The 20,975-nt window shown below is 43.6% G+C and overlaps 1 protein-coding gene across 2 annotated transcripts in view; it reads left to right on the top strand.

Annotated features, from left to right (window-relative positions):
- The window catches only part of PSTPIP1 (proline-serine-threonine phosphatase interacting protein 1), a 67,661-nt gene extending 54,171 nt beyond the window's left edge, over positions 1-13,490 (top strand). Inside the window, exons 13-16 of one of the 2 annotated variants that reach the window (XM_033919497.1) lie at positions 1,279-1,311; positions 8,030-8,109; positions 10,905-11,020; positions 12,880-13,490. In XM_033919497.1, the coding sequence (XP_033775388.1) occupies positions 1,279-1,311; positions 8,030-8,109; positions 10,905-11,020; positions 12,880-13,011 (361 nt within the window). In that variant the 3' untranslated portion in view covers positions 13,012-13,490. The remainder of the gene's footprint in view (positions 1-1,278; positions 1,312-8,029; positions 8,110-10,904; positions 11,021-12,879) is intronic. The other variant, XM_033919498.1, reaches the window with a different exon arrangement.
- Positions 13,491-20,975: the final 7,485 nt, after the last annotated feature.

The raw sequence follows: 20,975 nt of genomic DNA, 5'->3' as shown, positions 1-20,975 counted from the left end.
TGGCCGCCTGCTTTCCCCTTCTGTGGTTAGACATTAGAGACTATTAAGCGATATTTTGATCCTCAGAAGGGTCTGGTTTTCATGTACGTTTAATACTGTACAGTAGAGAATGACATGGTGACAAAATTCATCACCATTCCCGTCCCTGCGGATAACCATGGGAAGCCATATCCATGTTATTCTTTAAGAAGAGAGGGAAGAATCAGAGTATGAATGGGCCCAGCCACTGACCCTCAAGCCTTGCATTGAAGAATGCTGGTGTAGAAGGACTGAGGTTGAGATAGACACTAAAGAATGACAGTCTCTGGTATCCAGAGCAGATATTGTGATGTCATAATGCTTCCACCAATGCCTAAGAGCCAGCCTCATCAGTGATGTCACAATGGATTCATTATCCTATACTTGGCTCACATAATAATCAGGGTATGAATGGGCCCAGCCTCTGACCCTCAAGCCTTGCATTGAAGAATGCTGGTGTAGAAGGACTGAGGTTGAGATAGACACTAAAGAATGACACGGGATTGTTTCCCGCGGTTATCCGAGGGGACGGGAATGGTGATGAATTTTGTCACCAAGTCATTCTCTACTGTAGAGCTTTCCTGGCTGCCCTGATGGAAGGGCACATGTACGTATCAGGCACATGAGTGCAGAGAGTTTGCAAGTCAGTTCTCTTGCACAGGATTGAATCAGGGCATCTCTGGTGCAAAGCTTTTTCATCCTGCAAAATTCTGAATTGGGAAAATATTCAGATAAATTTTGTCAACTGTGATCTTTTGTTTCTTAAATTTAGCCCTTATGTGCAAATGTTCCATGTTTTTTCGTATGCACAAGACTTTACACATAAGAATTGTGGGTCTGATTTTTTTCTCTTTTCTAAGTTGCAAGAGATTCACTATTTTAAAACTGTGCCTTTTGCACTTTTTTTTTCCAGCTGATTTTTAGCTTCTGGCTATTGCATCTTTGGGGAAAAATTTGCTGACCTTAGGTGTAATGCTTTAAATGCAAATGAGTCTGAAATAGCAATGAGCCTCTCCTAAATATATGCCTTACTTAATAACATTAAAAAAATGATGGCAGATAAAGCTGATACAGCTCCTATCCCCATCTGTCCAAACTAATAAGCTCTACAATCCTTTAATCTCCCTTAGAGATCCTCTGTGCATAGAAGCTATCCTGCTCCCCCCAGTACAATTCCTTGGCAAAGCTTTACCACTGTTGCTTAGTTGATCTGCCTGCGCCAATCTCCCTACTAATCTCTCTAAAATTCTTATATTACAGGTACTTTTCCAGTTGTAACATTATCTCAAGCAGGTATACGGGGGTAGCACTAAGTTTATTCTCTCTGTGTCCCTTCTTCTTTGGTGCCTGAACCGGATGCTTTGCCCTGCGATTATGTTCTGTGCTGAACCCTAAGCATGCTCGCAGTCCTGCTTCTAGCCTTGCGCATTCATGGCACGGAGACCAAAACAAAGCCCGATTACCATCGCTTGACAGAGAAGAGCTAAAGCACTGACCTGCAGAAACAGCACAGTCAGGTCTACCCAGGTTGTCTTCCTTTTTGGATCCATAGAGAGGGATGCCATCAAAAGGGACGTTTCATTTTTCTCAGGGCGCTTTTTTTTTTTTTTTGTCATCCAGAACCTATGAAATCCGGATAAACGTGAGCTTGACTGAAAGAAATGATTCTTTTGAACAAATAGCCATACTCAGGAACCTTTTTACTAAAGTTTGTTAAGCATTTGGGGGGATTTGTATAAATGGCAGCCAGAGTTAGATGCTGGAAAGATCTGCGCTAAACTGGGGCACTCTGCGTGGACCATCCTTACGGAAAAGTAGCTTAGCGCAGATCTTGCTCCCAACTTTGGCCGTTGTACTGATGCCTGCTGAAACCTAGGGATTAACATGTGGCTGACTATGTGGCAACGGCTAGCTCACGACCGCATTAATGGGTTGTGCAGTATCCTAGCGGTTACCCAGCAGCGTAGCAAGGGAAGGAGACGCTCGGGACCCCCCCTACTCTTCATATCTTTGCCACCCGTTAGCATCTCCTACCTGCTGCTTTCGCCGACCTCGGCTCTCCCTCTGATGTCACTTCTGATGATGTCAGACGGAGAACCGAGGCCGGCGCAAGCAGCAGGTAGGAGACACCAGTGGTGTAGTAAGGGTGGGGGAGCATTCCACACCGGGCACCATCGTGGTGGGGGGGGGGCGCTGACACCCGCCCTACCCTGCACGTACCACTTCCCGTCCCCCATACCTCTATAATGATCCCGGCACGAGCGGCAACCCCAAGCTACTGCTTGTGCCAGCATCAGCTCTTCCTCTGACGTCATTTCCTGGACCCACACGCCTAGGAAATGACATCAGAGGAAGCGCCAACGCGAGCAACAGTTTGGGGTTGCTGCTCGCGCCAGCAACATTAACGAGGTACGGAGGAAAGGGAAGGGATGCACGTGGCAGGGGAGGGCGGGGAAGGAGCGGATGGGTTGGGGAGCAGAGAAGAGGGCGCTTCTCACCCTCGCTGCGCCACTGCTCACTACCGGCAAAGATTTGAAGAGATAGGTGGGTGGAGTGGAGGAGAATAATTAGATCTTAATAAATGTGAAGGCATGTAAGGAATGAGAAGTCTATCTATGAATAAAGGTACTTTAAGAGGACCTGGGCTAGGCATGTGGGATCTCTGAGAAAGAAAGAGATAATGGTTACTGCGGATGGGCAGAGTAGATGGGCCATTTGGCCTTTATCTGCCATCATGTTTCTGTTTGCAAAGATTTCCATTGGACCACCACTGCTCTAGGAAAAAGCCCAGTCTCTTTTGGGCTTAACCATGTAATTGCCCGACTTTAAAAAAAAAAAAAAAAATACAGATATGAATCAAGTTTCCTCCAGTTCCCAAAGAAGGGACGGGTGTAATGGCTCCTCCAAGCTCTGAAGGAGCGCTAAAGGGATGGCTTAGCCACTTTGGTTGTGCACTACCACTGACCCTTTTTCTTTCATTAGCACATGAGGTGCTGACTGATGACGATAGCAGGAGTGTCTCAAAGCGGCACAGCCATGATGGCTCTGGAGCTGCTTCCCCAGGCTACATCAGGAAAATCGCAATAGATCAAATTTAGTCTTGCTGTTGTCCAGCAATTGCGAGGATGGTAAAGCTACATTATATTCTGTAATTGCAAATGTTCATTCTATAATGCTCTTCCGGTTTTGATGGCCCAGCTATTCTCAATGCTTAAGGAGTTTATTTGTCAGAGAGCTGCTGGCAAAATATATACATGTCGAATTTTAAAATTGGTGATAAAAATGCCAGAGTCATAACTATGTCTTAAGCTCATACTGCTGGTGGTCATAAATGTCCCTATAAACATATCCTGAAGAATCGGAGTTTCTTTAAAAAAAAAAAAAAATCAACTGCATGTTCAAACTCTGTTAAGAATGTTTGATGTATACCAGAGAATGACATGGGGACAAATTTGTCCCCATCCCCACAGGAACTCAAATTTTCTTGCCCCATCCCTGTGAGTTTTGCCGCTGTCTCTGTCCCTGCCCCATTCCTGCAAGCTCTGCCTTATCCACACAAGCCTTGAACACTTATGATGTTAAAGTGTTTGAGGCTTGTGCAGATGAGGACGGAGCTTAGGCATTGGTGGAATGAGGCATTATGACATCACAATCTGAGCTCTAGAATGTTGCTACTTAGGATTTTAAAGTGTTTGAGGCTTGTGCAGATGAGGACGGAGCTTAGGCATTGGTGGAATGAGGCATTATGACATCACAATCTGAGTTCTAGAATGTTGCTACTTAGGATTATAAAGTGTTGGAGGCTTGTGCAGATGAGGATGGAGCTTGCAGGAATGGGGCAGGGACAGGAAAAGAACTTGCGGGCATGGGACGGGAAAATAAGTTCCCGCGAGGATGGGGAAAAATTTGTCCCCAAGACATTCTTTCATGTATACTATGTAGATCTTTATACAATGAGCGCTGGATAATAGATATACACGGAAAACATTCACACATTAATATTGATTATTCAGGTAAATGATTCTTTTGTGACTTCATTATTGTTCTATGTATTTAGACTTTTCTTTGGAACTTTAATGTTTATTGACAGTTTTTGGTCAAAACTATAACGTTAAACCTTGTGATAAGCTATGACTGCTAATATACAGGCTTCAAAAATGACAGCACAACATTGAAATCTCCTAAACGATCCCTAGTCCATCCACCCTTTCCTCCTTACTAATAAACTGATTCAAGATACCTTTCATCCTACACCTTTGATCATTCAGTTTAATCAAAATGAAACACTAAGCTTCTTCTCCCAACTCACCCTGCACTGTCATTGCAGTAAGAGTCCTCGGCCAGGGACCATAGAAGAACCCTGCAGTTGTCGGCTCTAAATGCAGCCACTAGATGTCACCATCACACAATCACTGTGACTCCCTCTGGCCGGTGAACATTGCTTCCATATCGTTTCCTACTTCCCAATCCCCCACACAAGGAGATCCTGCCTGGGACATGAACCCAGGTATTCTGCATAGCATAACACAGTCCTATCACTGAGTTTCCAGCCAGGCCTTCAACTTTCCTAGAAAGTATACAAGGGGGTGCTGAAAAGTTCTCACCCCAACCAACTTCCTAAATTCGGAGCGTTATTTTGCCACTGTAGGTGAAAAGAGTGCTATTTTATTTTGCAAAGTACCAGTTCGCAGAATCGTAATGAAATGTTTTGACCCTGTTTCAGATCACTGATTGAACCACGCCAACAAAAAAATGTGGAATTTTCAAGTACGGGACTCCAAACCGTCGTGAAGTTCCTAGTCCCGCAGAAGAAAACTCCAAAGGAAATCCATGCATGTATGATGCAAACATTGAAAGGGGGGATTTGTATACTGCCTGTTAGTGGCTTTGGCGTTTCAAAGCTGACATTCAAAGCAGTGGGCACTAGCGAATTAAGTGTCTTGCCCAGGGTCACAAGGAACAGCACCAGGATTTGATCGCGCAACCTCTGGGTGCGGAGGCAGGCAGCAGCTCAACCAGTGAGCCACAGTCCATCATACTCCACAGTGAAGAAGTGGTGTGCAAACTTTCAGTGCGGAGATTGAGACTGAAGATGCAGGAAGGTCTTGGAGGCCTCAAATAGTGCCAGCTCCCCATGTCTGTGACTTTATTTTGGCAGTGTCACTCATATTGGCTAAAACAATTGCCGAGACATTCAGGGAACATGGGTGTATAATTCACGAGCAGCTGAGTATGCAAAAGCTGTCAGCCAAGTGGTTGCCCAAATTTATTTATTTAAAAATGTTTATACCGTCTGATAACTAAAACAGTTTACAGCAATAAAACTTACATAAAATAAATCACAGAATAAAATCTTTAAAACTTTGAAATTAAATAATTTCTTCCAATGTCGACTATTAAATCACAAGAAAGCAGTAACAAACAACTGAGTTTTTAACTGTTTCTGAAATTGGAGCCGATTTGCACATACTTGAATATAAATAGAAATTTGGGGGCCAAAATATTGGCCCAAAAATGGGAGGTGGGGTCAGTTTATATTCAGGCCAGCACCCACCTGCCCCCCCTCCTGGACTTGTCACAGGCCTCCAACAGGCAGCCAGGCTCTGCATCCCATCCCCCTTCCATTGTACCTCCTCTCTGCCACGTACCTGGAATCCCTGGTGGTCTAGAGGTGTAGCGGGCAAGAGTGAGCTTTCTGTGCTCCAGCCCCACTGCTAAACCGGTCCCGCTACCGCGAGTTCTGGCTTCAGCTATACTGAGCAAGAGCGTGCTTTGGCACTGCTGCTCAGCGGCTTCCTGAATGGCTATGGGGAGTCTCATGAGAATTGAATATTAAGCCGCCTGTCATATTCAAGTCAACCATTTTTCCTCCTTTGGGGGGGGGGGGAATGGGGGTCTCGACTTATATTTGAGTATATACGGTAATCGTAATTGACCACCAAAGCATTCCACATTTTAACACCAGCAATGCAGAAAGTTATCGCCCTATTGTCTGTGTAAAAGTTTAATAACTTTTGATTTTCAGATCACAAAGATCTACTTGGCTTGTAAGGTGCGATAACATGCCTGAAATGTTTGAATGCCGACAAGAAACAACATCAAGTGAACACTTCCAGGTAGATTTTGCAGCATTTTCAGCAAGCTGGTGCTAACCTTTTGGAACAACTCATTACCATTGATGAAACAAAGTTTCAACACTATGATCCTGAAACAAAACAGTTCATGCAATGGTGGCACTCCGGTTCTCCAAGGCCAAGGAAATTCAAAGACCCATAAGTTAGCAGGAAGGGTCATGGCCACAGTGCTTTGGGATCAGGAAGATGTTGTAATGACTATGTACCGAGGGGCCAAACAGTTAATACAGAATAGTACTGTAACACGCTGTGCCGATTAAAGTAGAGAATGACACGGTGACAAAATTCATCACCGTTCCCATCCCCGCGGATAACCGCGGTAAACAATCTTCATGTCATTCTTTAAGGAGAGAGGGAAGCATCAGAGTATGAATGGCCACAACCACTGACCCAAAAGCTTTGCTTTGAAGAATGCTGGTGTAGAAGGACTGAGGTTGAAACAGACACTACAGAATGACAGTCTCTGGTATCCAGAGCAGATATTGTGATGTCATAATGCCTCATTCCACCAGTGCCTAAGAGCCAATCACATCAGTGATGTCACAATGGCTTCATTATCCTTGGCTCACATAAGAATCAGAGTATGAATGGCCACAGCCACTGACCCGCAAGCTTTGCTTTGAAGAATGCTGGTGTAAAAGGACCGAGGTTGAATAGATACTAGAAAATGACATGGGATTATTTCCCGCGGTTATCCGCGGGGACGGGAACGGTGATGAATTTTGTCCCCGTGTCATTCTCTAGATTAAAGGAGGTTTTCAAAGAAGAAAAAAAAAAGAGAGGGAAGCTGCAGAAAGGAGTTTTCTTTTTGCAAAGACAATGAACCTGCTCACAAGGTTGGCAAAACCATGGATATTCTGATGCATTTGGGGTTTCAGTGAATAGACTATCTTGCCTCATCTGACTATTTTCTTTTTCCAAACCTTAAAAAGAGTTTGAAAGGGCAACAATTTTTTGACTGATTTGGAGGCGACTGCAGCAGCAGAGCAGTATTTCAGTTACTAGACATTCAGAGTATTTTTGGGAAGGGTTACGGAAACTTCAAGACATAATGCGCCAAGTGTGTTGAACTTGGGGTGAATATATGGAATAGCATGTAAGTTTCACGGCTCCACGTCATTCCTTTCTTGATTAGACTGAGAACTTTTCAGCACCCTCTCGTAATTTATAAATTAGCAATGACACTCACTTGCACTGTACGTTTGAGGATTATTACAGTTTAATACTTTTCTCCTAGGGTCGCTTCTCACAACTCATTAGAGACATATAGAGATTCTAAGCAATATCCATCCTCTCAAAATCCAGTTCATAGACAATCCCGTGAAAGACAAAGGTGCGCGCCGACAACTGAGTGCAAAATGGAGGCGCGCGCCGAAGAAAATTACAGTTTTTAGGGGATCCGACGGGGGGTTTTGTTGGGGAGCCCCCCCCCAGTTTACTGAATAGAAATCGCGCCGGCGTTATGGGGGGTTTGGGGGGTTGTAACCGTCCACATTTTACTGTAAACAATTTTTTCCCTAAAAACAAGGAAAAAGTGAAGTTTTCAGTAAAATGTGGGGGGTTACATCCCCCCAAACCTCCCACAACGCCCCCACAACGCGGCGCGATCTCTATTAAGTAAAGTGGGGGGGTTCCCCCCATGCCCCCCCCGTCGGAGCCCTAAAAACAGTAATTTTCAGCGGCGCGCACCCCCGCTCAATTGTCTGGGCGCACCTTTGTCCCGGCGTGCTTTTGACCTGACACCCAAAATCCTACAAGATTTTCAAATGGCAAGCTGGTGCTTCTGTATAGTTTTCTTCATTTCCTTCAGCTTTCACTGAGAAATTGTACGTTTTTGGTTTCCTTACTGCATTTTTTTTTTTTTTTACTGTTTCCAGATTTGCAGGTTTATTGTCCAGCTCTAGTGGAAGCACCAGAAATCTCTCAGAACATGACAAATCTACAGCACCTCCCAAGGGTAAGTAGGGGGAAGGGGCACGACTGGCACGAATTTACAGAAAATCTGGAAGTGCACTCTCCACAAAAAAAGGTAAAAAAAAAATCAGGTCTTTTCCGAGATGCATTTGTTACATTACAGCTGACATTTAATCTCAAAAGGTACTTTGGTACTGAGTAGGATGTGTGAAATACATTTAGGGCCCATTTATTAAGGCGTGCTAAATGATTTAGCATACGCCAATTGCTAAGGCATCCATTATATTCTATGGACACCTTAGCATTTAGCACACACTAAATCGGTTAGCGCATCTTAATAAAAGGACCCCTTAGTGCATTGTGTAATATTTTGTTATGCATACTAAAAACAGTGGTATCAATTGTTGTGTATTATATGTTGATGATTACACTTCTCCCTCCGGATTTGCGGGGGATGAGGCAGAGCCGGACTGCGAATGGTGAAATACCGCGAATATCTTCTGGTCCGGCTCTGACCCACCCCCGCCTCCCTCCTGCCTTCCCCCCGGCATCCCGGCCTTACCTAGTGGTCTAGCGGGCTTTCTGGGCAGGAGCGATCTTCCTACGCTCCTGCCCTGTGCAGATCGCCAATAGGAAATGGCTACCGTGAGTTCCCGTAGTCTCTCGAGACTACGATGGGAACTCCCCACAGCCATTTCCTATTGGTGATCTACACGGGGCAGGAGTGCAGGAAGATCGCTCCTGCCCCGAAAGCCCACTAGACCACCAGCTAAGGCCGGGACGCCGGGGGGAAGGCTAAACTGTGGGGGTTTTTTTCTTTTTTTCCCCCTCCCCAAAAAATCACAAATATGTGAAATTGCGATTGTTGAAACCGCGAATGGGGAGGGGAAGTGTATACTGAAATGTTTATATACAGTGGTACCTTGGATTGCGAGCATAATTCATTCCAGAAGCATGCTCATAATACCATAGGAAGTAATAGAAACTCAGATGGTTCGTTCCACATCCCCAAAAACAGGCCTATGTTGCACTCAACTTCAGTGACTTAATACATCTCTTCTCCCCCCCACCGACCCTTCTTTTCTCTGTCTTCTTATGGTCCAACAATTCTCCCACTCCCTGTTGCAGCATTTCTGCCTCTTCTCCCTTCCCCTCTCCAGCTAGATCCAGCACTTGTACTCCCCTCTCTTTCCATCCCCCACAGACCATCTTTCCCTTTTCTTATTCCCCATCCATCATCTTTCTCTCTTCGCTTTCTCCATCCCTCACTTTTTCTCTTTCTCCTCCGTGGTTCACCTTCGAGCCTGCCTTAACAGCCGCAGTCAGACAAATTGGCTCCCGCCAGCATCGCAACATTCCCCTCAGCCAAGCTCCACCCCCTTTTGATTCTACTTCCTGTTTCCGGCGCAGCTGGATGCGGCGTGGGCAAGGCGGTGGTACCGGCGTGGGTTGCTGCATGCTGTTTGCCTGTGTCCGCTGGAGGTAAGGGTTTGGGGGTGGGCCGCGGGGGGAGAGAAGCCGGTTCCAGGGGCGTGGTGTGGTGGCAGCTCGGTTTGGGGAGTGATGCGCTCGTTTATCGAGTCAACGCTTGTTTTGCAAGTTAAAGTTTGCTCGAGTGTTTGCAAAACACTAGCAAACTGAGATTTGACTGCAATGTTTAATTATGTATTATTAATGATTTATAAATTACTCAGGGCACCTCAGTATCATAGTGATTGATAAATATATTAACTATTTATTAAATCTCAAAGCACAGCATCAGAACTAATATGCATTTTCTCACAGCCTGGAGAGCACTGTACCAAAGGGAGCTGCCTCTGATGGGAAGAGCATGAAAGTAGGCTAGTTTGCAACCGTTAACATATCTGCAGGCCTTGGCTCATAACCTCTCTGCCACCAATGCTAGATTATATTTTCTGTTAGTAGGGATCCTTCCAGATCCTACATCATCTCTCTTTTCTGTGCTGGAGTTGTATGACTTCAATAACCTTGTAGTTAACATCTGATATATTTTTACTATAAAGACTTCATTCATCGATAGGCATAGTCGGTGATGGGATAATCGCTAGAGGGCGCTATAAACAAAGGCCTGAGTTTATAGACTGTGGCAATACTACTCTCAGCATTTTTTCACTACTCTTAAACCAAAGATTCATGCAGAGAGATTTATTTATTTTTCATATTTAATCATTCTCTCTCAGAAAAGAAAATATATTGTTTAAATGTAGTAAAATATTGAAATTCATAAACAGATATTTGATTATCTTTCTTCAGGAAGGGGAAGGGCGTGGTGGCCATATTAGTCCACTTTTCAAGGTAATTTGCAGAAATAAAACAAAACCATAAAGGAAATAAAATACCTTTTACCACAGTGACCAGCAATTAAACAACAATAACCTAACGGCAGTTTGATTAAAAGGGGCCATAAGTTAGTCCAATAAAAAAGGTATTACAGTATTTTTTTTTTTTCCTTTATGGTTTTGTTTTATTTCTACATATCACCTTCAGGAAGGGGGAAAATGATTTGCTGATCGATTCAAAACAAATTGTATTGGAGAACCTTTCTTAAAAATAAATAACTATATTCAGAATATTAATGGTCTATCCACTTCTGGGTCCGGCTCCCTTTCTTTCCTCTACTGTCACACTAATTGCAAGTGTCCATAATCATTCTCTCCAGTACCTGCATTTTGCTGTTCCAGCATGCCTAGTTTGGAAGACGAGCCTCCAGCAGAATCAGCCCTAGGGTCCCCTGAGAGAGGTTTGACGTAGCATGGTGCTTGAGAAGCAGGATGACTTCTCTACATTAATAACTAAAAAAAATCTCTCTGGTTTCAGGGGAGAAAGCCGACGGGGTTTATGCGTCCATTGTTGTGGGGACAGAAGAAGCAGTAGCAGGATGCAGCACACCTGAACCCCAAGATTACACAGTCGTTTATAACTACACTGCCCAGGTAATTAAGCTACGCCATGCTCAAAAAATGCACAGTCATTTGGTTACTGTAACAGCCACAAGCTAATTCCCATATCCTCCTGGGAGTAAAGGCTCAGTGAGAGATTGCATTGCACACTAACAAAGAATCACCTTGCATAATCCTTTTCATCAGTTATGAAAGAGTTAAATCAAAATCGCTAGATTCCTGTTCTTTCCCAGTAGTCTCTCACTCACTATATAAATAACTGCTATGAGATGTTCAGCAGGGCCGGCTCAAGGGACTGCGACACCCTGAGGCAACTTTTGCATTGACGTCCCACCCATGATCCAGTATCCCCTCCCTCTATCTTAATTCCCCCCTCCCCCAATCCTGAATACCAATCCAGCATCTCTCCTTCCCTGCCCACAAAGGGGAGGAGAGCGATGCCGGACTGGGATTTTGGTGCCCTTAATCACCGCTACCCAGATTCAAGGCCTCACTTGATCCATAGGTCGAGCCACCCCCCTACACCCAGGACTACATTGGGATGTTCTTAAGATTTCAGAAGCAGGGTGCCCTGTGATATGTTTGTCTGCGTTGGGGGGCTCAAAACAGATTGCATTCAAGGGTTTCTCTGAGTAAGAGTTCTGAGGATGATTATATGGGCCGATTTAGAGTTGCTTGGCCATCTCTAGCTAGAGACATACAGGGCTAGTGCCCCTGTGACTTCAAGTAACATAAAAGGGCTATTGTATTTACCAGGTCAGCCCTTCCCCTCCCTGAAGCCTGCATTTCCTTTAGATTTAGATCTTTTCAGTATGGAGAAAGCAAGGCAAGTTGGTTTACGTTGCCATATAAAAGTGTACGAGTTGCTTCTCTAATTTATGTTAAATAGAACCAGGGATTTCTGGGGGAATCGTGCTCAAGACAGTTAATTTTTGGTGCGACAATAAATTTCCAACTAAACCTATCAAGACAGGAATAGGAGGGGACAAAAGAGCCATCAATTCTTCCATGGGTCAACTCCTGCACATGCCTAGCAGTGGTTTCCCTCCTTGGATCTCCCAACCCATAGGCCCAAACATGTTACATAATCTTGCCTCCATTGAAATTGAAAGGGAGTCATGTCCTGCTGTACAATACCCATGCACAATGGCAAGACGCTCTGATTTATTTCAATTTATTTATAGCTTGATATACTGCCAAACTGCTCAATTATTAATAGGGGATAAGGGACTGATGCCAATGTAGTCCATGCTATCATCTGCATAAGTGGAAAGCTTATATTTCTTAATATGGCTTCTCACCCCCCCCCCCCCCGCCCACCCACCCCCAACAGCTAAAGCCAAGGGTTTCATTGCTGAATCAATGAGCTGAGACCCAGTAAAGAGGACTTATCTAGTCCCTTTACACAGAGAAATGTGTTCTGATAAGAGTACTGTTGATATTTAGTCATGCCGTTGGAGATGTTTAGAGGACCTGAATCATCTTCACAAAATTAGGACCTATTTCAAAACCAATGTAGAATTTTGAATATACAGCTATCTCCATACTATAGTTTTCCAGCACGTCTGTCAAGTTTTATAACATTCCTGATTGTGGACAGAATTCTTGTCGTCTCAGCAAGTAGCGGCCATTGAAGAACAGCAGTTATCTTAGGATAGGTCAGGGGTAGGCAGTTCCGGTCCTCGAGAGCCGGAGCCAGATCAGGTTTTCAGGATCTCCACAATGAATATGTAGGAGATGGATTTGCACGCACTGCCTCCTTGAGATGCAAATCTATCTCAGGCATATTTATTGTGGATATCCTGGAAACCTGACCTGGCTCCGGCTCTCGAGGACTGGAATTGCCAACCCCTGAGATAGGTGAATGACTGATGTTTTGACTTTTCTTTCAGAGTGATTTTGAACTGGACATCTGTACAGGAGATATTGTACAGGTCATTGAAGAGGGCCAGGATGGCTGGTGGACTGTGGAGAGAAATGGCCAGCAAGGTTTCGTACCTGGATCCTACCTTGAAAAACGATGAACACCGATACAGAATAAAGCTCTTCTAGTCAAGACGAGGTGCCGGGATCCTGAAAGATGTCCTTTAAAACATAGGTGTTAAAAATGAGACCTGCATCTTACTCCATGTACAGGAGATCTGTGACTTCCGGCTAAGATGTACTTTTCAGTTCATCACTCTTTTTTTCAGGCAGCTAATACATGAAGAAAGTGAAACAAACTTCAGGTTATGTTTAATCAGCTTCAGCCATTAAAACAGACTGAGCTATGGATTCTATTTTCTAAATAATTAGTGAACAATTAAACTCTTTACAGCAACTTGTCACCCGAGAAAGATGTGCGTCATCAAATGGTCAGTGTCCAGAATGCCTGGAGTTTATATCTTTAATCCTATTTGGCAGTGGTCTCGCACTCAAACCCTTTGCGGGGCCACATTTTGGATTTGTTGGTACTTGGAAGGCCTCAGAAAAAAATAATGTCATATTAAAGAAATGACAATTTTGCATGAGGTAAAACTCTTATAGTTTATAAATCTTTCCTTTTGGCTAAGTCTTAATAATAATATTGTAATTTATAGCTAAAGAGACATATGATCAAGAAACTCTTATTTTACTTTTGTGATTATGATAAACATATTGAGGGCCTGAAAATAGGACCTGTCGTCCGCGAGTTTGAGGCCACTGCTATAAGCTAAGGCTCTTTACACCTGCATTGTGATGTCATAGAACTTTATGGTTATAGAAACATAGTAACACGATGGCCATCCACAGCATCCACTATCTCCTCCTCTCCCTATTGGCTAAGGCTCTTAACATTTGCATCTCCTCTTCCTATAGGCCAGTGGTCTCCAACTCAAACCCTTTGCAGGGCCACATTTTGGATTTGTAGGTACTTGGAGGGCCACAGAAAAAATAGTTAATGTCTTATTAAAGAAATGACAATTTTGTATGAGGTAAAGCTCTTTAGAGTTTATAAATCTTTCCTTTTGGCTAAGTCTTAATAATAATATTGTCATTTATAGCTAGAGATATGATCAAGAAACGGTTTTATTTTACTTTTGTGATTATGATAAACATTCCGAGGGCCTCAAAATAGGACCTGGAGGGCCGCATGTGGCCCCCAGGCCATGAGTTTGAGACCACTGCTATATTCTGTTTTTACTCTGTCTGAATTTAACAATTCAATTGTAAAGCCAGGTGTTCAAAGCCATCTTTTAAACTGGTGGGTGGAGGAATACCTGAGGATGAGATGCAACCTCCTCCTCTTCCTGCTGTAGAACCAAGATATTACATTTAGACATCCCTTTATGGTGCCCTCAGGCTGGTGGAGGGTGGGCAGCCTTAAAAACAGCTGCTATGCATTTTAGTGGACTGATAAAGAAGCACTTTTTTAACTTCTGTATGCAAGTCAAGTTATCACTGTAGCCACATTATCACCATGATTGACTGATGACCTACTGCCAAAGACAGACACGCCATCTATGACATTCCTGCACAAATTCTAGTGGGTAAAATGAACAGGTTCTATATCTTAGCAGGGCAAAGAGTATTTGTAAAGGTATCATTCCAAAACAGTGTCTCAGATGAAGCAGTTTTTTCATTAAAATAAAAAAAATTAAAAAAAATAAAAATCTTGTCACTAAGTATAGAGAATGGCACGGGGAAAAAAATTTATCACCATTCCTGCCCCGTCACTGTGAGCTTGTCCCCGTCCCTGCAAGCTCAGTCCCCGTTCTGCAAACTGCCACATCCCATCCGCACAAGCCTCGAATAGTTTTATACTGAACTTATTTTATTAAAGTATAAAAAGAGACTATTCTGTATAATTGTCATTTTATAAACACAAATAATACAGAGCAAGGATCAACAAAACCCCTATCTCCCCTCCCTTTCACAAATATCCCCTCCACTATTGTAAAAACTGAACAAACCAAATTACTACAGAATGCTACACACAAAAATCAAGCTAACAGAATACTTCAGTCACACATGGCAGGAATAGTGTTAGGGGAGTGAGAGAGAGCCCTAAGCCAGCTGGAAGCTAAAGAAGCACAGACTGGGCTTTGCAGTCCCCAGTTATGTCTAATACCAACTCTAGCAGGATACATATTTCAAATCTGAAATATTCTAATCACAAAATATAAAATCAATTTATTTTTTTCTACCTTTTGTTGTCTGGTAATTTTGTTTTTCAAATCACAGTGGTCTCGGGCTTTAGTTTGTGGTCCCTTCTGTCTTCAGCGTGGCATGGTTGGCTCCTGAAGGTAAAATAGGTGCAAGAAGAGCTGGGGAGGAAATGCCGAATCTGACACAGGCGCAATTTTTTTTCACTACAGGAGCAAGACTTTCCACCGCTTCCACGGGATGGTGAAAGGTCTTGTCCCCATTCCTGCGGTAAACCAGTTGCAAATGTCCCCATTACTGTGGATTTACTGCGGTGACCACAGTTTACTGCAGTAAACGGTCCCCGTATCATTCTCTAATGTCGGCGTCCTTCAGTGCCTCTATGGACGCGATTCTCATGTAAAGTAGGCGCTGGAAATGTTGGCCTATAAAATCCTGGCCTTCGTTTCCAGCGCCTACCTTAGTCATGGCCGCAGTTATGAAAATGGCACCGTTGCATGATGGACATGCAGAATCTAGGCCTAATCACAAAATATATAATACATTTTTTTCTACCTTTTGTTGTCTGGTAATTTTATTCTTCAAATCACATTGGTCTCAGGCTTTAGTTTTGGGTTCCTTCTGTCTTCATCGTGGCTCATGAAAGTAAAATAAGCCCAAGAGGAGCTTGGGAGGAGATGCCGAATCCGATACGGGCACAATTTTTTTTTTTAACCACAGGAGCAAGACTTTTCACTGCTCCCACGGGGCGGTGAAAGGACAAAACCACGGTTTACTGCTGTAAACGGTCCCCGTGTCATTCTCTGAGGGGGAAGCACTACATGCAAATCAGTCTCATGAATATTCATTAGAGATATCCAGAAAACCTGACTGGCCCTCAGAACAGGTTTAGGAACCACTTCTGCTGTTTCCAAATGTAGAGATCTTATCAAACCAGGTAAGGGAGCATATGACAATGAACGCTTACCTCAACCACTTACTCACCGATTCCAGTCACACTGTAACTAATCTTTCAGGATGCAGGGACAGCCATTCCAGAAGTATGGCAAACGCACACAATGAGGTCAGTAACGTGGTAATAAATGGTCTACAAACAATTGAAGCAATAGTCCAGCTGCTGTATAACAAAGGCAAAGAAATAACACTCCAAACAAATTATACCTGAAACATTTATTACAGTCGCAGTGCAGCACTCAAATGCCCTGATCACTCGTATCAGGCGCACCGTTACTGCACTTTGGGCAGTCCAGTTACTTTCTAATTAATGTTTTCATTCTGCCGAGATGAAAACATGCGTTTCTAAAATGTTATACCTGAACATTTGTTCCCAATTACCCCTAAGTAGAGCTTGAGGAATTGCCAACGCTTACATTAGTCATGCCATGTATAACAGCATAGGATCTGCTCTCTCTTCACAAGAGCAGCAAACCCAACTTCAAGGCCGTGCCATTAATAGGGTGCCTCTTTGTACAACAGTGTGCACTTTTGATGACACAGAAAGAAAAAGTGAATTTGGGCTTTTTTTCTGACATTTTGGTATAAAAAAAACACGGGCAGTGCTATTGTCACTTCCTGTATCCATAAAAAAAAAAAAAATGCACTTCCCTAATTAATTCCAGTCAGGCTCATTTGTAATGACATATAGAGCACTGGGTTTCTTAACAACAAAATGGGGCTCAAGTCACAACACGGTGCAAAAGGAGGTTCTTTTAAATAAAATGTGTGTGATGTTTTGGGTAATCATGCCTGCAGACTTTCTCTTTTCACCTTCCCGCTCTTCATAGCAGCCTCCCCATTAGGATTCTTCGCACGTCCCATTTTTGGACACTGGCTAATAGCTGAACACAGTTCACTTCAGAGTTCATATGAATTTTGTTCCCTAGCCTGCCTATGGCTAGCACAAGGAGAATTTGCCATAACTTTTCTTTTAGTGGTCAAGGGGTGTCAGGTCAAAAGCGCGCCGGGACAAAGGCGTGAGCAGACAATTGAGCGCAGCGCGGAGGTGCGCGCTGAAGAAAATTACTGTTTTTAGGGCTCCGACGGGGGGCATGGGGGGAACCCCCCCACTTTACTTAATACAGATCGCGCCGCATTGTGGGGGTGTTGTGGGGGGTTTGGGGGGTTGTAACTCCCCACATTTTACTGAAAACTTCACTTTTTCCCTAGTTTACAGTAAAATGTGGGGGGTTACAACCCCCCAAACCCCCCACAACGCCGGCGCGATTTGTATTAAGTAAACTGGGGGTGCTCCCCAACAAAACCCCCCGTCGGAGCCCCTAAAAACTAATTTTCTTCGGCGCGCACCTCTGTCTTGCTCTCAGTTGTCGGCGCGCGCCTTTGTCTTCCGCGTTGTTGTCTATGAACTTAGTCAAGGGCTACTTTGATTACAGTAATAGAGAATGAGGTCAAACAAAAAAATTGACACTGCCAGCTACAGTGACCAGACTGGTAAGTATGGCTCATATATAGTGATGTCAGAGTGTGGAAAAGGAACTTGATGCCAACCTAGAACCCTACAAGGATGCAGCAATTGCATGGTCTTCTTGTCAACATGCCTTAGACCAGTGGTCTCCAACTCAAACCTTTTGCAGGGCCACATTTTGGATTTGTAGGTACTTGGAGGGCCTCAGAAAAAAAATAGTTAATGCCTTATTAAAGAAATGACAAATTTTCCTTGAGGTAAAACTCTTTATAGTTTATAAATCTTTCCTTTTGGCTGAGTCTTAATAATAATATTGTCATTTATAGCTAAAGAGACATACGATCAAGAAATGGTTTTATTTTACTTTTGTGATTATGATAAACATACCGAAGGCCTCAAAATAGGACCTGGCGAGCTGCGAGTTTGAGACCACTGCTATAGGCTAAGGCTCTATGACTATAGGCTAAGGTTCTATGACATTGTGATGTCATAGAACTTTATGGTTATGGAACCATAGTAACACGATGGCCATCCACAGCATCCACTGTCTCCTCCTCTCCCTATTGGCTAAGGCTCTTAACATTTGCATATCCTCTTCCTATAGGCCAGTGGTCTCCAACTCAAACCCTTTGCAGGGCCACATTTTGGATTTGTAGGTTCTTGGAGGGCCTCAGAAAAAAAATAGTTAATGCCTTATTAAAGAAATGACCATTTTGCATGAGGTAAAACTCTTTATAGTTTATAAATCTTTCCTTTTGGCTAAGTCTTAATAATAATATTGTCATTTATAGCTAAAGAGACATACGATCAAGAAATGGTTTTATTTTGAGATTATGATAAACATACCGAGGGCCTCAAAATAGGACATGGCGTGCCGCGAGTTTGAGACCACTGCCTTTTAGACCCACCACCCTTAGAGTGGACACAAAACCAATACCCAAACCACTAGAATCAGCTCACTTCCCTCAAGCTACAGACACTAAATGTAACATTTTATCAGATAGTCTTGCTCTGGATTGTGTCATTTCCCCGCTTCGTTTCTGAGGGAATTCAAGTTAGGTGGCAAATGAGCCATACTTTTACTAAGTAAGTCCCCATCACTCAATGACACGAATGCTAAAATAGGTCCCATCCCTCAGGCTCAAAACAATCAAACATTAGTGTACTTTGCTGCTGCAGGTATTAAAGCAGAGTTGCAGGATCTGTCCATGGAAGAGAATGGAGATTCCGTCAATCATTTCCAGTCACAGCAATGGCTGAGGTGGGGTTTTTTTGTTGCTTTTTTTTAGTCTTTATTCATTTTCAAACGTACAATAAGTGTATCAATATGTTAAGACAAATTAATCATAAATATATCACTTAATAATCATCAAGATAACAAATAATATGCTATTATCACCCATCCTTCCCACCCCTTCCTATAATATAATCACATACATTGTACAATATATACCAAACAGCACAGTATCATATTACATTACATTACATTACAGATTTCTATTCCGCCATTACCTTTCGGTTCAAAGCGGTTTACAAAAAGAGTTATGGAAGAAGGGTTACATTAGATCAGAGAAGGTTTCCAAGAGAGGGAAAAGTAGCATCTGGGGTTAGGGAGGGGATGGTAAGAGGGGGGTTAAGCTTTATCATGGTATTAAGCTTTATTAAGGGATTTCTTGAAGAGTATAGTTTTTATTTCCTTTCTGAACATCTTGTAGTCTGGGGATGTTGTCAATAGGTTGGAGACTTGGTTGTCTATCTTCACTCCCTGAGTGGCCAGTCATATGACAATGCCACTGGATTATCCAATAAACAATTAATTTGGTCCCAAATTTTACTGCTTTACCGCCTCCTTTGTCTAGACCAGTGGTTCCCAAACCTGTCCTGGGGGACCCCCAGCCAGTCAGGTTTTCAAGATATCCCTAATGAATATGCATGAGAGAGATTTGCATACCTGTCACTTCCATTATATGCAAATCTCTCTCATGCATATTCATTAGGGATATCTTGAAAACCTGACTGGCTGGGGGTCCCCCAGGACAGGTTTGGGAACCACTGATCTAGACCAAATCCACTTGCTAAGCATCAGAGTAAAGGTAGAAGGGAAACAACATCCATCAGCAAAAGATGTGTATATGAGTGTTTCGCCCTGGGCCATCGCTATCTCTGTACATACACTTGAGCTAGTTCTTGCATTAAGAAAAACCTGTAATGGTTTGAGCTGACTACGCTCACTAGTACAGGGTGTTGCAGATATGGAGGAGGAGTCTTTTCTTTATAGCAGAAAACATTGGATAGAAAAGTCAGGGGACTAAAAGAGAAGTGTGTGGCATTTAGTATAAGAAGCAGGCAGCACTGTGTTCCTCCAGCTGCAGAATAAAGTCATAGTCTTCAGCTTTAAATGGGAGGAGGTGGTCCAGGGGTACTTCTCGTACAAATGAGCCGCTTCATTAATCTCCTAGTCATGTCTTTGCTGTCAGACCAAGGACTTTCATTTGATTCTGAAAAAGCAGGGAGATGTGCTACCTAACCCTACAGAATCTCAGAAGTTAGAGCTGTACCACTCTGTTCTTTATTGTAAGATCTTTTAACTCATGGCTCCACAAATCCCAGGTGTCAGGCTACCTTGGCAACTACAAAATTTCCAGCCTGCACCTGGGATTTTGGTGTCCCAGTTTGCAGGCATTGCGGTCGCAGGAGTGATATGCTTTATGAACTGAAGCAGAACGTGACCTAGGGGTGATCGTCAGTGAGGACATGAAGGCTGCCAATCAAGTGGAGCAAGCTTCATCCAAAGCAAGACAAGTCATAGGTTGCATACGCAGGGGTTTCGTCAGCCGAAAGCCGGAAGTCATTATGCCGCTGTATAGATCCATGGTGAGGCCCCATCTGGAATACTGTGTGCAATTCTGGAGGCTGCATTATCGCAAGGATGTGCTGAGACTGGAGTCGGTTCAGAGAATGGCCACCTGGATGGTCTCAGGACTCAAGGATCTTCCATACGAGGAACGGCTAAACAAATTGCAGCTATACTCACTCGAGGAGCGCAGAGAGAGGGGGGACATGATCGAGACGTTCAAGTATCTCTCGGGCCGCATAGAGACGGAGGAAGATATCTTCCTTTTCAAGGGTCCCACGACAACAAGAGGGCATCCATGGAAAATTAGGAGAGGGAAACTACGAGCTGACACCAGGAAATTCTTTTTCACAGAAAGGGTGGTTGATCGCTGGAATAGTCTTTCACTGCATGTGATCGAGGCCAGCAGCGTGCCTGATTTTAAGGCCAAATGGGATCGTCACATGGGATCTATTCACAGGGTGAAGGTAGGGGAGGGATCTATTCATAGGGCGAAGGTAGGGGAGGAACATTAAAGGTGGGCAGACTAGATGGGCCTTGGCCCTTATCTGCCGTCTATTTCTATGTTTCTATGAGGCTGAGTGGTG

Source organism: Geotrypetes seraphini, chromosome 14 (assembly GCF_902459505.1).
Source record: "Geotrypetes seraphini chromosome 14, aGeoSer1.1, whole genome shotgun sequence".
In the NCBI taxonomy this organism is placed as follows: Eukaryota; Metazoa; Chordata; class Amphibia; order Gymnophiona; family Dermophiidae; genus Geotrypetes; species Geotrypetes seraphini.
Note: the sequence above shows the minus strand (reverse complement) of the source record. Positions and strands in the feature narration are given on the sequence as shown.